General features: G+C 34.9%; 1 protein-coding gene across 1 annotated transcript in view; it reads left to right on the forward strand.

The window, feature by feature from the left end:
• The window catches only part of Dsg1 (desmoglein 1), a 30578-nt gene extending 15490 nt beyond the window's left edge, over nucleotides 1–15088 (forward strand). Inside the window, exons 6-15 of the mRNA XM_048363357.1 lie at nucleotides 218–384; nucleotides 2030–2164; nucleotides 2430–2615; nucleotides 3415–3674; nucleotides 5936–6075; nucleotides 6605–6973; nucleotides 9669–9802; nucleotides 10113–10185; nucleotides 12023–12231; nucleotides 14000–15088. Of these exons, the coding sequence (XP_048219314.1) occupies nucleotides 218–384; nucleotides 2030–2164; nucleotides 2430–2615; nucleotides 3415–3674; nucleotides 5936–6075; nucleotides 6605–6973; nucleotides 9669–9802; nucleotides 10113–10185; nucleotides 12023–12231; nucleotides 14000–15088 (2762 nt within the window). The remainder of the gene's footprint in view (nucleotides 1–217; nucleotides 385–2029; nucleotides 2165–2429; nucleotides 2616–3414; nucleotides 3675–5935; nucleotides 6076–6604; nucleotides 6974–9668; nucleotides 9803–10112; nucleotides 10186–12022; nucleotides 12232–13999) is intronic.
• Nucleotides 15089–19410: the final 4322 nt, after the last annotated feature.

Here is a 19410-nt window from a genome sequence, read left to right on the forward strand (position 1 = left end):
TATCAGTAATCTGCAGGCTCCTAATAAAACATGGTTATCAAGACCAAGGTAACAAAAGGAGATAAGATTCTGATATTGTAAACTTCTATAATAGGAAGAGAATTAAATGCATATTATATGGACCAAATGACTCCGGTGCATTATTGGAGAGGTAATATGCAGTATTGTAACACAAATGTCCATTTTATACTTGCAATCAATTTTTCTTAATTTCTAGATACATTGGTGATGAGACTCAATGCTACTGATGCAGATGAACCAAACAATTTGAATTCAAAAATAGCCTTCAAGATCATAAGACAGGAGCCTTCAGATGCACCAATGTTCATCATCAACAGATACACTGGAGAAATTCGGACAATGAATAATTTCATAGACAGAGAAGTAATTTTTTTTCTTTATGTGGAATTCACTTGGAGGAACTGACTTTAAAAATATGAATACTTAGGAAAAATAAGATGTCTTTAAGTTTTATAATCATTTTACATAAGGATGATATGAAAACTGTTTTTAAATGAACAATGAGGATTACTTAATTACATTTTATTATGACATATTTCATTTATCAATTAGCTAGGGTCTACTTCAATTTAAGAAGGCTAGATTCTGAAGGTACGTAAAATTTGCGTAAGGTAGAGACAAAGGCTCCATTTGAATAAGAAAGGTGTGTTCTAGGAGGAAATACTTGTCATTGTGTCTCCATTGGTATCTTACAATATATGTGAACAACATAGTAGAGTCTTCAAAACTATGTACAGACTAAGAAACTTATCATTTTATACTTAAGATATATGTATGGATATGATATATGGATATATATGTATACAAGATGCATATATCTTATAAAGTACGTTACATAAGGTATGTTATATATGCATTTCATACACATATGTGTTTGAATGTATACGTATACATGATCACATATGTATATATGTATGCATGTATATATGCATACATACATATATACATACATATACATGTGTGTATACATATATACATATATACATATTTTACATACATATGTAAATATTATACATATATACATATTTTATTTTGTAATATACAATTAAATTCACTTCTCATTATTACTACAGATTTTAAAATGTCATTCTCCATAGTAATATCTTCTAAGATAAATCAGAATCATGTTATTATTTTTGCATTTTAAGTATTACAGTGCTTGAATTACCTAATTCTCATTATTTTCTTGCTTGAAAATTACCTTTATAAGAAATTATCTAGCCATTTTTTTTTCTCTTCGAAACTCACTTAAATATCCCAGTGAGATTCCTTTAATTCAAAATAGCTTTAGTGGGTGTGAACTCTAAAAAAAGAGCATCTGGAGTAAAAGAACTGCCATCAGATGTATGTAACCATGGAAGCCCTGAAGTTATACCCACAGCTGTGAAAGGCTATATGTGCTACATAAGTCTGGCAAAGTTCCATAACTTCTAAAATTTTAAGTACATTTAAAGAAAATCAATAATACCCACATGATCAATAACCACATTAGCATAACTTCAATAAAAAGTCATTTGTGCCCACTATTTCAGTCAAGAAGTGATTAGGTATGGAATTCATATGGGATGTGCATGCCATATATCCTCTGTGACCCTTGATCTCTCACCTCTGGATTGTTCTGTTTAATCTCACCTTTTATAAAAATTTCCAGCAAGTGATTCTGTGGCTCAAGTGATAGAGCACTAGCCTTGAACACAGAGAGGCTCAGGTACAGTGCTCAGGCCCTGAGTTCAAGCCCCAGCACTGCCAAAAAATATCCAACATATGGATCTATTATACTTAGTAACAAACAGGCTTTTCATAAAAAGATTGATTCTTTTAATTAATGCAAAATATTAATTATTGGAACTAGAACTGGTAACTTCCACAGTGTTAAAAGTGAGAATTGTGGGTTAATATTTTGTAACACCTCTTTGCTTTCTCCTAGACTTAGGACATTATTAAGCAAATATTTTAAAGATCTTTGTGTAAAATAAAGACTGTGTATGCTTGTGCTTTGTATCTTTAGCAATATTCTCAGTATTCTCTTGCTGTACGAGGCTCAGATCGAGACGGCGGGGCAGACGGCATGTCAGCAGAGTGTGAATGCAACATTAAAATCCTTGATGTCAATGATAACATCCCCTACATGGAACAGCCTTCTGTAAGAGTTCATTCCTGAAAGTTAAATCATGGAAAACTCACTTTCAAAAATTTTATTTGTGTTTGTCATACTGTCCAAAAAGGAAAACACATTTTTTCTTGTGTTTGTTTATAAAATACAGAAATATGTATTTACACAATGAAAACATATGACTATAAATAGATGCTATTTCTGAATAATGAATAATTGTTGACACTATAACCTTGGTGAAGTTCTCTCCTCTCATCTTTGGTGTTGATTTTGGTTTTTTCACTTCTTGTTTCAGTATGCCATTAGTATTGAAGAAAATGCTCTACATTCAGATCTGCTCCAGATTAGAGTAATTGATTTGGATGAAGAGTACACAGCAAACTGGATAGCAGTAATTTTCTTTATCTCTGGAAATGAAGGAGGTTGGTTTGATATAGAAATGAATGAAAGAACAAATGTAGGAATTCTAAAAGTCGTTAAGGTATGATATAATTATACTAAATATATTTAATTTGTAAAATGTTTTTATAAAAGTATTGTTTAACAATCAAATGATGTTAACATTAAAAAGTCATTCCATGACATAATTTTTGAAGTGCTTTGTTTTAAAATTACATATGACACAAAGCTTTTATACATAGTCAAAATTGACAGTTTTACAGATTTTTATCAGTTATGGATTTGACATTACCCTTCATAATGAAAATTGTACTTGATTATTTTATAATGCAAAATATTTTTAGAATATATTGAGGAAACTAATTCATTCATATATATGAATATATATACATATACATTGCTTGAGTGTTTAAATTAGTCACATTTAGAGAAGTGAAATTTCTTCTAAATAGTTCCTTATAGGTAAAGCTAGCCAAATGGGAAACCCCAATGTATTTGATGGACATTTTGTTATAAAAAGAGCTACTTCCTGTGAAACATAAAATATTTCTAGCATGTCTTTGCACTACATAATACAACAATGTGACCATTTATTATTTTAAGTATTTAATTGATTCATGGGAAATTAGGGCTTATATCACATGGTTTTAACCTTTTCAGCAATGGGTACAGGACAGCTAGATTTCTGTACTGTATTTTCTTGTGTACTCATTAAACTACAGATAAAGATAGTAAAGACAAATTAGGTATTTGTATGGATTTATACTTAGCTATAGAGAAAATATACATAAGAAGCCACTTAAATTTTTTATTCTCAAAGAATGTCTTTTTCTTTTGCAATGACTTCTGATAGTAAAACTATTTTTCTCTGTATTTTCTAGCCCCTAGATTATGAAGCAATGCAGAGTCTGCAACTCAGCATCGGTGTTAGAAATAAAGCTGACTTTCATCATTCAATTATGTCTCAGTATAAACTCACAGCAACCGCAATCTCTGTGACAGTGACAAACGTAATTGAAGGCTCAGTGTTCCGCCCAGGTTCAAAGACATATGTAGTGACCAGCAATATGGGAGCGAACTCCAGGGTTGGAGACTTTGTAGCTACTGACCTGGACACAGGTCGGCCTTCAACAACTGTTAGGTAAGATACTTTCAATGAAAAGTTAAAATTCACATTGAACTTAAAAGCCACACCTTCTCTTTTAGAAATTTAAAACTATGCAATTCATTTAATTAATACATTTCATTATTTTGAAACCATTATTTAATTGCAAAAAATGCCAGCTACTGAATTACTATCAATAGTTAATGTGAGAAAACATAAAAATTTGTGAAAGATGTAAGATGCAAAACTGTGGAAATGGGACTGGGAATGTGGCTTAGTGGTAGAGTGCATGCTTAGCATGCTTGAAGTCCTGTGTTCGATTCCTCAGTACCCCCTAAACAGAAAAAGTCAGAAGTGGTGCTGTGGCTCAAGTGGCAGAGTGCTAGCCTTGAGCAAAAAGAAGTCAGGAACTGTGCTCAGGTCCTGAGTCCCAGTCCCCAGGACTGGAAAAAAACAAAACATAATAAAACTGAGGAAATGGTATATTGGAAAAGTTTTGACACTCTGTGTTCATATATCTTATTTTTTAATATTTCTATTATTATTGCAAAGGTAATATACAGAGGGATACAGTTACATAAGTCAGGTAATGAGTACATTTCTTTTAGGACAATTGTTACACCTTCCCCTGCTCTCTCCCAGTTTTTCCCTCCTGTCCCCACTTACAAGTTGTAGAGTTCATTTTCCACATAGTGTCTAGGGAGTACCACTGCTGCATTTGTTCACCTTTTGTCCTACCCTCTGTCCTGCCTTCCCCTCACCTTCTCCAAAACATATAAACTTTCAAGCAAGATAAAAGGTTAACAAACAAAACCCAAAATAGCAATACAGGAAAAATAAACTTTGTGTTTCTATTTCTTAGAGTTCATTTCTATAAACATAATTTTATATGCTCATATGTGTGAAGCTATTATTGAGCCTTTGTGATCATCTTCTAAGAATATCCTCCTTTGGTCTCACTGTGTGACTATCTGGAGACCTGTATAATTTATCATATCCTAGTGTATTTTTTGTTTTTATCATCCACTGTGTTAACTTACAACAAATAAGGGAACCATGCAGCTATGTTTCCTTGGGTCTGGCTTACTTTGCTTAATATAAAGGATGAATGGAACAAGAAAATGTGGTATATATGCACAACTCCCAGACAGATCAGCTGGCTAGTATGTGTCGTGATCCCACACACACCCCTACCTTCTACCTGGGGACGATCTTAAGGCACTGATTTTCCTATTGCAACATCACTCCCTTTGAAATCAGTTAGATTTGAGTATCTATTTTGGGTTAATTTCTTGATTTAAATGAGCATTAAATTTTAGATGGTAACTTTGATATGAAAAATAATTATTATGTTAAGAGAAAGTACAAGATGCATTAGAAAAAAAAACTCTGTGTCTAATCTTCCACATAAGCAGGAAATACCTGTGTGTGGGGAGAGACATGTCACTGTTACCAAGAACAACTGGGGTCACACTGGTGTGGTCAAGTTATTTCTCCACATTCTTCTCACACTCCTTTTGGTCTTATTCATTCATGGTGGGCCACAGTTGCTGATCAGACTCCTTACACTATACCTAGTAGGTTTCCTGAGGTCCTCTGCACCTGGGTTTCTCTCCCACTTCTGTTTCTAAGTTTCACACGATGCCTGAGAGAGTTAGTGGACCAGTGTTTGTTTCACAAGTGTATAATTGGTGATGAAAATACATTAAAGTCAGTGATGAAGAGTGAGGACCATAGGTTGAATGTGCAAGGCAAGAACATGGCTTGGAATCTATAAGCAGTCCTGAGAGTCTTGATGTATGGAGTGAGGAAGTAGTGGAAATGGAAAGCACAGGACAAGCCAATACAGTGAAGCTGTTTGCCTTTGTTTCCATTATTATTGTTTATTGTTTGACATTTTGTTGTTGTTGCTTTGACAGGTAGTTTAGAATTAGTTACAGCTCAGGAAATCCCAGGATCAAAGTCTTCTTGATACCATATGGAAATATGACTGCTAACATAAAAGAATTATTCTGCCATTCCTGGCATTAAGAAATTCTACCAGAAGTACTTAATAATTCTTTTTTTTCCTGCCAGGAATGATAGTACATGCCTGTAATGCCAGCAATGATCTACTTCTAGGCATTGATCTACTTCTAAATGGCCTTATATAGCTGGTATTACTTGAATTTTTTTCCCTAGTAATAGAAAACTCTATCCAGGAATTCCAACTACTAACACAGTAGTACATTTTATAATTTACAAAATCTTCTTATTTTAATAAAGTTAACATTAATATGTATTTTATTCAAACTTAGGTATGTAATGGGAAACAATCCAGCTGACCTGCTAGCTGTTGACTCAAGAACAGGTGTGATCACTTTGAGAAACAAAGTAACTATGCAACAGTTTGAAAGGCTGCAGGGAAGATATGAAGGAACAATTCTGTCCATAGACGGTAAGACATCATCCTAACTGCTTTTTCTTCTGGAGAAAACTATGCATGCATACAGTAAGGTACAAATTACTTTATTATTATGCTTTCAGAGACATTAAAAAGTGGAGTGACTCATAATTATTTCAGTGGAACAAAAATAACGAGCAGCTTTTAGATGATAACAATTGAGATCATCAAAAATTCAACAAAGTTGTCCTCAAACACTGTGACTGTGGATTAAGTTTTGTTTCATTTGCTTCTTTCCATACTTTTCAAATTAAACTAAATATCCAAATATTTATAATAAATATGCAAAAATAATATAATAAATATCTAGGAAATAGTGTTCATAGTAGAAAATACTTATTAGCTTAATTATAATGCTATCATCATTGATTTAAGAGAATTATCAGCAAGGGATGATGGGGAAGTTACTAAGTTTATGAAAAAGACATTGAATGAAACAATAATTCAGACAATCGCTTGGTGTTCTCTGATGGTTATTATGCCCAGAGTGTGAAACAGTTCTGCCTTTTTGAATCGGTTACAGATTCTCTTCAAAGAACTTGCACTGGCACAGTTGTCATTAACCTTAATGGTTCTGGCTGGGAGACAACAACAAGTGGTCAAACTGATAATAACAATGAAAGTACCACCAATGTCAATACCCATGATGGAGAAGGAGGAACAGGAGGAGGCACAGGAGGAGGAGGAACAGGTGGAGGAACAGGAGGAAGGGAAGAAGTCACCACAAATGAGGAAAACCTTACTTCCACTAGTGACTCTGGGACATATGATAATAATAATGATGGAAATTCTTACAACACTGATACTGATGTTTATGAAGGTTCCTCAGATAATGTACATTTTGGTCCTGCTGGCATTGGGCTACTCATCATGGGCTTCTTAGTCCTGGGATGTAAGTACTTTATTTTATTTGCATGTGCACCCTCCCCCCCCCACCCCCAGCACCACCACCCTGGAAAAAAAAATGAGGAGAGGAGAAACAACTTTTATGATTCCTTGATGAAATCTATTTTACAACTCGTTAGTGCAGTTATCCAGACATTTGTATGCTAGGTTTAAACACTGGAGGGCACAGACTTGTTCTCATTCCATCTTAATCTGGTAGGAAAGTGTCATAACAAGCAAGTCCAAGTTACTTTCTGAGTGGATTAATCAGAAATAACTTATTAAATAATTAGAGAAGCAATTAGAAAAGCAAAAGGGGTAAAGAAAACTCTGAGTTGAGTTTTAGTTCATGGGTAGGCACTAAACAAGAGAGAAAGAATGTAATACAAAAACTTTTTCAAAAAATTTTAGCCAGGCACTGGTGTTCACACTTGTAATCCGAGCTACTCAGGAGGTGGAGATCTGAGGGTCTTGTTTCAAAACCAGCCTGGGGCAGAAAAGTCCCCTTGAGACACTTATCTCCAATTAATCACCAGAAAACCAGAAGTGGTACTGTGGCTCAAAGTGGTAGAGCACTAACCTTGGGCAAAAGAGCTCAGGGACAGCACCCAGGCCCTGAGTTCAAGCCCTTCAACTAACAACAACACAAATTATGTGTAATAAAAGAATGAGAGAGCAAAGGCAATGAAATAAAGGACTCCCATGGAGAATAAAGAATAAAGATGAGTGAGTGGGATGAAATTTGAAGAAGATAGGCAAAGGCTAGATCTTGAAGAGATTTAATGTTACACTAAGACTTTAGAGTTAAATTTCAATAAAAATGAAAAAGAGCGTCAAATAGACATAGTGTTAGTCTCCAGGTTCTAAACTGTGTGTGTGGTATGTGTGTGTGTGTGTGTGTGTTAGTCTTCAGGTTCTATACTCTATGTGGTGTGTGTGTGTGCATGTGTGTGTGTGTGTCTGTGTGTCTGTCTTGCTTTTGCTATTTTTGATAGTTACCTCATAGTCTCACATGCTGCCATAATTATTTAAAAGAAGTAGCAGTAAACTCTATGCTTAGATATTAGCTCATCCTTTTTAACATTTTAATCATCATTCAACCATGTAAAATACAGAATTTAGAATACTGATTATATAGCTGAAAGTTGAAACTTTTCCCATGACATAATAGATGGCTCAAAAGATAAAATTTATGTATTAAATCGTAATAATTTCTTCTTTTGAGATTATAGCAAAATGAAATCATGACTAGGAAAAGTGTTATGAAAAGGGGAGTGACTTTTAAAAAACATTTTCATCAAAATGATGAGTGTGATGATTAATATAGCAAAGTTGCAGAATGTAATATTAAAATATATATTAGAAGGTAAACCTCTAAGCTTTTACATAATATTGTTGGCCAACTACTATTACAAACTTTAAATTTTATTGCTCTATAAAAGTAACTTAAATATCACGGAGCTGATGATAACAACTGTAAATAATATCAAACTTTCATTTTAAGTTTGTTTCTCATATTGGTGGTCAACTTGGGCTAGTAGGCTTAATTAATTAATATTTTCTCTTAGCTTAGTAGTTTCCAAAACACATGGTAGTTTAAAACACATGGAACTCTTTTCCTCCTTTTTTCCCTTTTGTCTCCTTTTTTCATTATTTCTTTACTTTCTTCTCTATTTTGTTTTCCTTTTCTTTCTTTCTTTCTTTCTTTTTTTTTTTTTTTTTTCGGTCCTGGGGCTTGAACTCAGGGGCCGGTATTTGTCCCTGAGCCTCTCTGTGCTCAAGGCTAGCGCTCTACCACTTGAGCCACAGCATCACTTCCAGCCTTTTCTGTTCATGTGGTACTGAGGAATCAAATCCAGGGATTCATGCACGCTAGGCCAGAACACCTACCACTAAGCCACATTCCCAGTCCCATTAAATGTTTATTTATATGTCCTTTATTTCCATCCATTTCTTCAACCATTCAAAATCATTCATCAAGTTCATATTATATGAGGGCAGTGACTCTTACATCCCAGCATGCAAGAGGCAGAGGCAGGAGAATCTTGAGTTTGAGGCTAGCATGGTCTGTATGTAGGGCAGGTTCCAAACCAAACTTAGATGGTCTCCAACCATGAAAACAAAACATTACATTATATAAAAGAATGAATAAAAAGTCGATGAAAAAGGAAATTTCTAACTGATTAACCAGAAAGACACTATGAGAAGTTATGATGGTTCAAGAGCATCTTTAAGTGTAATTTAAAGAAAATTTATCTCTGTAGTGGAAAATAATAGCCTTAATAAAAACAATTGACTACTTGAGTAAGATTTTACTATTAAAGTAAATATAAGCAGGGATGTGTGAAAACAGGAGAGTATTAAAAGCATAAAGGAAAAACAGAAGAATCAAACTCCTCCAGTTTTCTCCCTTCAATACTATAACCTTGAACAATAAGATAATGAGTCAAGTTTTAATCCTGTAACTTTATATTTTAATAATATGAAGCAAACTAAAATTTATTCTTCTAGTCTAGTATCCTGAAATTCAGATTTATTTTGGAATGTGACTATTATTCAATTAGTTTCTCTGGAATTTTTATAATGATTTTTAAACCAAATCAATTTCTATTAGGAAAACAAATTTAACCAAAAATACAAAAATTATTTTCTTTCAATATGGACTACTGATAATTCCAATATTCCTATCTTTCTGCCATCAGTGGTCCCATTCTTGTTGATCTGCTGTGACTGTGGAGGTGCCTCTGGGGGTGGAGTCGGCTTTGAACCTGTTCCTGAATGTTCTGATGGAGCAATTCATTCATGGGCAGTAGAGGGCCCACAGCCTGAGCCCCATGTAAGTATTAATTTGTAAGACCTTAACATTGGTAGTCAGCTAAAGTCAGTCTCCAAGATGGTAGCAATCATTCAGCCCATACTATTCTTAATACTGGGTTAGGGAATAGGGAAAGGAATAACAATTATAACAAATACACCAAAATCAAATGGAATGAACCAGGGAATCCTTCCAAAATTTCCATGTAATAAGAGGTGCTCAAATGTTTCCTAAATAACATTCTTGTAGGGAATCTGCAATGACTTAGGAATAAAGAAAATGAATGGTTACACAAAGAAAAGACTCATAAACATCATTTATTGTCTTTTAGGATATCGCCACTATCTGTGTGCCACAAATACTACCTGGCAATGGGAACATAGTAGAATGCATTGACAACTCAGGTAAGAAAAAACATTTAACATTGCAACTGACTAAGAAGGAACTCTGCTTTCTATCTTTGTATACCTACTACTTGGGATGATCTTATTTGTCTTTAAAAGTATTTACAGCATTTCTTCTTAAATAACTAATTTGTAAGGTAAGTAGGAGTTATTTTTCTTATGTGCTGTATTTTCAAGACTTCTCCAATTATCAGAAAGTATGATGAGCACTAAATTAGAATCTGCATAAATTATCCATAAATAGAAGAGCTGGATTATAACTCTAGTCAACCTTGGCAAGAGCTTTTTAATCTAATACAGGAAATTTTACTTATCCAGGAAACAGATACATTAATGAAAATTAAAGTACAACCCAATTAAAATAGATCTGTGATTTATGGAGGCTAGAAACTTGTTCCACAATTTAATGATTCAAAATTATTCTGCCTTCACCTGCTTGTTATGACAATAGAAAAAAAACTATATCCATTCTTGACATCAATACAAATATTGAACTAAAAAAGGCTGTCCAGTTTCTTAAATTGAAAATATGTAAGTTAAACAATATAAAAATATTTCAAAACTCTCAGAGAAAGTGGTGGGCATGAGGTGAAGTTTCTCTTTGCCCAGGGTTCAAAGTGTCAATATCACTTGCCTTAAAATGGGAATGAGACCAATTCATAGGCACACACCAGGGAATAATTCAAATTTCATTATAAGTACATAACCACAGTAGTAATAAAAATGACTTTTTAAATCTGTGAAAATATGTGTACCAAGCTATCTCTTTCAAGGTAAATGGCAATGGTTTTTACATTTTCCTGTTAAACCTTTTCAAAATAAGTATTACTTTTCTATGTTAAACACTCCAGAATGGAATAGACATCAAAATGTTGGTAGCTTGTAATAGAAGATGCATTAATCTTTAAATTATTTGTCCTACACACACACACACACACACACACACACACTTACTTATATATTAGGAGGAGAAATGTGTGTGTGTGTGTGTGTGTGTGTGTGTGTGTGTGTGTGTGTGTGTGTAGTTAATGGCACCAACACTACACCACCAAAGCAGGAACTCATTGCTTAGATCTTCCTTTTCATTGGTTCTCAATCAGTTCTCAAGACTTGTCAAACTACCAAATCCACCACTATTTATTTTTACATCTATTCTCTCCTTAAGGCAATAAATATTTGCATAAATCTGAAACAATGAACTGTGGAAGGTATCAGAGTAATTGAAGTATGAATATACTATCCTTAAACCCAAGATCCTTGGCATATGAAGGCCCATGGGACACCTACCATGCTAAGAGTATCCTCCTCCCATAGTCCTTCTATTGTCCAGGCCATCACCTTATCATACATCTCAAATATTGTAACAATCTCAACTCAGATATCACATCCACATATAAATCCAAGATTCTCCACTCAAACCTTCTTTTATCTATAGCCATGGCCTCTTTTCTGATATCCAGTCATTCTTTTGCCTTCTTCTGAGTGCCCATGCCTCCAAAAATACATTGAAAGTATGCTTATCATGGTTTTTCTTTTAGAATTTGACTTACTTTTACCCCTAACTTTTCTCAGTTTGAATCAAGTTCTTTAGGGTATAGGTTTTATAATTTCTCTGCACCCACCATCTCAATAGATAATTACCATATTAGCTACTTGGTTAATGTTATTGTGTACTCAGCAACATCATACTTATCTCTGCTTTCATTAAGTGACATTTTCAACTTATTTCTTTGCTTCATAAATGCACACTTGACTAAAGAAACCTTACATTATAACAAGTTAGTTTTAGTTTACAATGTATTAGAAAGTTTGAATTTCTTATGATCAACACTCTTAGGAGTTTATACCAATGAGTACTGTGGCAGAGAAATGCAAGATATGGGAGGAGAAGAAAGAACAACAGGATTTGAACTAATGGATGGAGTTAAAACATCAGCTGCACCTGAGATATGTCAAGAATATTCTGGAACATTAAGAAGAAATTCTATGAGAGAATGTCGAGATGGTGGGCTGAACATGAATTTCATGGAAAGTTACTTCTGTCAGGTAAGACATGTACTCATGTGTCTTTCTCTCTACTCACCACATTCTAAATGTTTACTAATTTCCATTAGGGGGTCTCAAATTCCTGACCTTTGGGCTTTATTTCCAATTATTCCTACTGTGGAATAATATTTCTAAAGCTCTGGTTTAAGTACTTTACCCTCTCAATTACAAATGCTCAATAGCTCCAAGCTCTCAGTGCAGCAGTCACCTTCAGGCTTTTGCTTCTGGTGAGTCCTTCCTGGAGTGCTTTGTTCCCCCTCTCTATCCCCCAGACCCAGTCCTTGGGCTTGAACTCTGGGCCTAGATGATGTCCCTGACCTTTGTTGTTCAAGGTTAACACTCTACCACTTTGAGCCATAGCTCCACTTACGGCTTTTTGGTAGTTAAGTAGAGAGAATAGTCTCATAGAGTTTCCTGCTGAGGCTAACTTGAAACCAGTATCCTCAGAGATCAACTTTCTGAGTTCTTAGGATTATAGGTGTGAACCAACAGACACTCAACTCCTCAAGTGCTTTGATTCCGTCCTGGCTCACACTAACTTCTATCTTTCTTTCAAGTCTCAGTTAAAACATCACTGCCTCTCTGAAAGTTTTTATAGTTAGTTTTTATTAAAAATAGGATTCACTTTCTTTCTCTGTAGATTTGTAGTTTCTTATTTATACTTTTTTTTTTTTTTTTTTTTGGCCAGTCCTGGGGCTTGGACTCTGGGCCTGAGCACTGTCCCTGGCTTCTTTTTTGCTCAAGGCTAGCACTCTGCCACTTGAGCCACAGCGCCACTTCTGGCCATTTTCTGTATATGTGGTGCTGGGGAATCGAACCCAGGGCCTCATGTATATGAGGTAGGCACTCTTGCCACTAGGCCATATCCCCAGCCCCTTATTTTTATACAACTAATAATTGTAGAAAATCTGCTAGTCTGTAGATTTACTATCACATTTAGCTCATTTATTCTCTACATTATTTCCAGAACCACCCTTAGTTCTAGGCACACAGTAAGTATTCTCCAGGAAGAGGGCCAAAATGCACTCCTAGAATAGTCTGAAAATTAAGTTCAGGTAATGCACTGACTGTGAATTCTGGTGAAGCAGCAGAATTAACTTTGCTATTCCCAGGGAGATACAATTGCCTGTGGTCATTTATTGCATGATACTAAATCTTCAGCAAGTTTCTATATCTCATTTTAAATAAAGCTACATTTCTCTAAAAGAGGTTCTACTTTAAAAACTAATCGATTATCTCCTTCAATGTCGAATCCAAAAGTGGTACAGGGTCAAATTTTAGTGCTTAAAAAAAGCCACATTAAAATAAACTAATAATTCAATCTTCTAATTGGAGAAAGGAAAATATAATCCTTAATAAAACTACTGATTATAAATACTTTAAGAGAAAAAATAATTTTAAATTTATATTCCTTTTTCTGTTTGTGTGTACAACATTTTTATGTACTTCCCTTTAACATACTTATAAAATAGTCCATATCGTTTCATATGTGACTTTTGTCCAATGAATAGTGTTTTAAACAATCTCATCTAAGTAAATTTCAAACCGTAAAATGTGTTTTTGGACTTATAGTGAAGATAACCTGTAACCAAATTCCCTCAAGCAATTATACAATGATTCTTTAAGCACCTCCAGTAGACATTAGAATTTTGTTTTCTATATTTCTCATTGACAATACTCTATTAGTAAAAGAAAATTATCAAAGAGTGTTCTATTGTTCCTTAATACATATTCATCGTTTCCTTTTCTCTTTCCTCTACAAATTCAGAAAGCATATGCTTATGCCGATGAAGATGAAGCCCGCCCATCCAATGACTGCTTGCTGATCTATGATATTGAGGGTGTAGGGTCTCCAGCTGGCTCTGTGGGTTGCTGCAGCTTCATTGGAGAAGACTTGGATGAAAACTTCCTGGATAGTCTGGGACCTAAATTTAAGAAGCTGGCAGATATCAGCTTGGGGAAAGAAATCGAATCCTATCCAGACCCTGACCCTTCTTGGCCACCTCAGAACACTGAGCCTATTTTCCCTCAGCAAACAGAGCCCATTGCTACTGGACACCCACCCATGTCCCCACAATACGGTACAACCACTGTAATTTCCGAGAGCACTTATCCAGGGGGCCCTGGAGTACAGCATCCTACACCTATTGCTGATCCTCTGGGCTATGGCAATGTCACTGTGACTGAGTCTTACACCACCTCAGGCACTCTGAAGCCCTCTGTCCACCTTCACGATAACCGGCATGCATCAAATGTGGTGGTAACAGAGAGAGTGGTAGGCCCTATCTCAGGTACTGATTTCCATGGGATTTTAGATATGCCTGACTTGAGAGATGGATCCAATGTCATAGTGACAGAACGGGTAATAGCACCAGGTTCAAGTCTACCCACTTCCTTGACCATCCCTAATCCCAGAGAGTCTTCAAATGTGGTAGTAACAGAAAGAGTCATCCAACCAACTTCTGGCATGATGGGCAGTCTAAGTATGCACCCTGAGTTGTCAAATGCCCACAACGTGATAGTGACAGAGAGAGTTGTGTCTGGGGCTGGCATTAGTGGAATTAGTGGCACAGCTGGGATGAGTGGAGGTGGAAACGTATGTACCAGTGGCCTGGTGAGCACTAGCCTGGGTGCCAGTGGTGGGGGGTTGAGTGGAGCTGGGGTAGGTGGTGGTGGCATTGCGCTAAGCAGCCTGGGTGGAGGTGGGGGCCTGAGCAGCAATATGGGAGGCACAGCCACCATTGGCCATGTGAGGAGTTCCTCTGACCATCACTTTAGCCAGACCATGGGATCTGCCTCCCCTAGCATGGCTCGAAGTCGAATCACCAAGTACAGCACAGTACAATACACTAAGTAGTGAGGAACCCAGCATGCTTGTTCATAGCTGAATTTGGATTCAACCTCCACCTCCCAAACCTAACTGCAATTTCTAGTGCACATTGAGGTACCAAGAAAATTGTGGAGCAAGGTGAGAAACCACAATGAGAACCATTCATGGAAACATGGCCGTGGGAGGTGCATTCTCCTTAGCATTTATAAAGTTGGTTTTATTATGTTAGTACTAATGAAAGAAATCATGCCAGTGAATTAAAACTGGAGGCACAGTCATCTGTGTGCTCATATGGCCTGTTGGGTCTCCTTTTCTACTATGTGGCCTATAGAATATTCCAGCATGTGGAACAAATAAAATGTGGTCATAAAGCACTGGCTTTAGGATGGCAATTGCCATAATTCTCCTTGCTCTGTACTGAATTGCCATACATCTCAGGCAATATTCAAAACTTTGAATTTTATCCCTGTCAGTTTCTCAAATAATGTAAATAAAAACCCAAGCACAGAATCAGACCCAAGTTAGCCACTACACAATTCTGACTCCGTAGTCAAATCCATAAGCCACCAATCACTCCTACCTTGATTACCAAATGAAATAAGATTTCAATGACAAAAGTCATCCTAGGAGCAAAATCATATTAGAGAATGGCAATAGGGCACAATTTGTTCTGAGCAAACTGGTAGTGTCTGATCCAGTTGGGGCTCTGTTCAATCTCCTGTGGAGTCAATCAAGGACTTGTCAGATGCCAGTCTGTGTTTCATGGTAGGTGTTATCTTGAATAAATATTGCCTACTGGTGAGGTTCTGAGACATCACACTCACCTTCCTCTTTACCTCTGTGCTTGTGAGTTTTCAATACCATTTGCCAAGTTTGCTTCCTAGATTGAAGCAAGTGGCGTCTGACCTGGGTGTTGCCCAGTAGTAAACGAATTTCCAAGTACCTGGATGGGCAATGCATTTTGTATTTTCAGATAGTGCTATTCACTCATATCCTGCTCTTTATTACATAGCTCTGAAGTTAGAATGATTTGTGTAAGCTGAGCTTGCAGTGTGGTTAAGCTTTAGGGAACTTTTCAAGGGGCTCTACAAGAATGATTTTTTAGGACATATAAATTCTTTTCAAAGGGGAAAATTGGAGAAGAGCTTTTCAATAAAATAATGCTGTACTAGTTATTACTTGTAACTGAGTTCAGTATTTTTCTTTATCAATCCTCTGCTGACATTTTAAAGTGATCACCCAGGAACCTATAACAAAGATGATGCTGTTGTAGTACCAAGAATGAAATGGTACTAAGAAAACCCATTTTTCTTTTTAGTCTATCACATTTTCTAAAATTTCAACAGTGAAAAGTATAAATTCCTTATTGATCTGTCAGTAAGCTTCTGGCTTATAAATTGTCTGATGTGTAAACAGTTTGGAAATATAGTATATTTTTCTAGTTTCAAATTTTAGTAATGTGCAATATTTTTTTATTTCTGTGTTTGCTCTGTACTGCTACCTAAATAAAATTCTGTAGATAGAGTCAAGAGGATGGGTAATGTCAGTATTGCATGGAAAGAACTTTTACTCTTATTTTTAAGGTCAGTGTTAATAAGCTCAGTAGAGTAAAAGTAGATATGACAAAATACAAGTAGAAAAAAAGTATTTGCCCTGGGGTTGTAAATTATGCACTGCTTTTAAAGCTTTTCTCCTGACTACCTGAAGTTTCCTAAAGGTAACAAGATCAAAGAATACTACTAAATTCCAGACATGTTAAAGAGACACTAGAGAAATTTTTTTACCAAGAGCTATTTTGCTCTACATAATAGCAGATAAAGTTAATATTTTAAATGTTATCATATGTATTTTAAATCTGTAGAATATGTAGTCTTGATAACCTATAGCATACCAAACACATAAAGTATAATAAACCCATTCTAAGGGAGTGTTTCTTTTACTTCTTTTGACTATCTAAAGATAGATACTTTTCCAGAAATAAAATCCATGAGATATTTATTGAAATGTACTTGAGTATGATGGTTCCAAAAGTTGAAGGAATAGAAATAATTGTTACTTATTTATATTAAATGATCAATTAATTTAAAAGAATTGTATATGCCCCAAAGAAGGTCACTTATCTTAGTAAATATCTTCTTAAGACATCTGACACTTTAATAACTTGTTGATATAAATTAGTTATACAAAACCACAGAAAATGTAACTTCTAAGTGATAGTTTTCATTATCTATCTTTCTAGGAAAATATCTTCAAATCAAATATTTTTTCCAGGATTGCATAATGATATCCTAAATGTTTATTACTAACCTCGACAATAACTCTTTTAAGACATTACTAATGTGCATTTTTACTGTTTTCAATTAACAGTCCTTAGGAAAAGTTTCATTTTCTTCATGTACTTTATTCCAATTCACATGTACAAATCTCTTACTTCGTTAAATTTGAAGAAATATGGAAATCTTTTCATAAATCAATAGCAATTATTTAGATCTACAAGCTTCATCCCACACCAACTTGCTCTTAAGGGAGAGAAGTACATAGTAATTTAGCATTTTACACCTATGGTTGGGACAAACCAACCACATTTGTGCAACACTGACTTTTAAAAAGGTTGTCTTTTGGGGCAAAAATATATCATTTATCATAAATTATTGTCATTTAGTACTGCTAAAAATGCCATCTTGAGCTAATCTTGACATCGAATTCCAAAAACATCTGCTAGGTAGTATGCACTCTACACATGTTGCCTGATTCATCTTTGTTAGCACTGAAGATTTTACATAAAGTTTATTTTTTAGGTTTATTTATATACCATCATCTGGAGACATTTCCTACATTTATGTGTCAGGATCTTAGCATCATAATTTTGATTCCTTGTGATGTTCTGACAGAATCCTAATTGCATCTCTTCAAAAAGTTGTATTGCTCTATTTAGTGAATGTTTCTAGCTACGCAATTTATCTCTGAAATTCACATAAAGATTTCTTTGTCAGCCAAGATAATATATGTGACACCCTGTGACTTTAGTAGACGATTTAAGATGCTATAACATGTTAATCCATGGAAAAATTGGCCAAGGCTATTTAGAACTCAAGCAAACTTTAAAAAAATCACTTAGCCCATTAGCTCAATCTTGTTTAAGAAGCTATAACTTAATTATGGAAGGAAGGTAAGATTTCCTGATATTTTGAAAACATAACATTCCATGTAGAATATAGCACTCCATGGTAGATCCTTAGCATGAATGAAATGTAATCTGTCACCCAGTTAAAGATGACTCAGTTCACTTAGGACAATGTCTAGATGAGCCAATTAATTTTCTAAGAAATGTTTTTGAAATAATGAATAACTTATTGTCTAATTGTCTACATTCACTTCCTGTTAGATACGTAGTACTTAGATTAACTTATTTTTCTTTTGCTGTTTCCAAAGCTTCATTAATCTTCTATTCATCTTTGATGGTGTTTAAAAGCGAGTTGTTTTCCTTCAAGTTTCCATATAAAAGTTTTTGGATTATTTGGGTAGCTAGTTGCTTACTTTATCATGTGTTTCCTTCTTCAAGACAGTTTGTAATTTCTAAAGCATTGTGTTTACAGCAATAAAATGATCTATATGCCTCTGTTATCTTTGCTGAATTACAAGGAAGGTTTGGGAAGGTTTTACAGTGTAAGAAATACTTAGAACTTGTCAAATCTGGTCATTATATTCATCCCATATACTTGGGGCGGTAATTATTTTATTTACAAAATGCCTAAATCTATTTCTAGTCCTTTCCTTGCTTCCTTTTGTTCCCCTAGAGGCAAAGCATTTCCCAATGACACTAGCCCACATCTATAACCAGGAGGTTAGCCTCATTTAATGAGAAATTTTTAAGCTTGAATTTTAAATATTTATTTGATATTTTTAACAATTTGTGTATTTATGCTAATTTTATACTTTTACCTTTCTCTTCATACTTATTTTTAAAAATTTATCTATATTATTATTTTCTTTCTTTTAAAATGACTTTTCTTATTTGCTTATAAAATCATATCCATTCTCCATTAAGATAGTTATGTGGCTTTAGAGCAGTTCTGACTGTGGTATTCAGGAAGAATAAAGACACAGATGGTTCTAGAAAGTAAAGGAAGTAGATGAGGCATGAGAGGAACGACGGGATGAGACCGATGGCTTTGCAGCCCATTGCAAGATCCTGACTAACACTGACAGTGATAAAAATCCACTGGAAAGTTTTGGATAAACAGTGCTCAGCTCAGATTTATATTTTTAAAAATATCATTCTACCTTCAGGGTCAGTGCTCATAAAAGCAAGCATAGAACCAAGGAGACTAACTAGAAAGGTACTGCAA

The sequence above is a fragment of the Perognathus longimembris genome, chromosome 15, assembly GCF_023159225.1.
Source record: "Perognathus longimembris pacificus isolate PPM17 chromosome 15, ASM2315922v1, whole genome shotgun sequence".
Taxonomy (NCBI): Eukaryota; Metazoa; Chordata; class Mammalia; order Rodentia; family Heteromyidae; genus Perognathus; species Perognathus longimembris.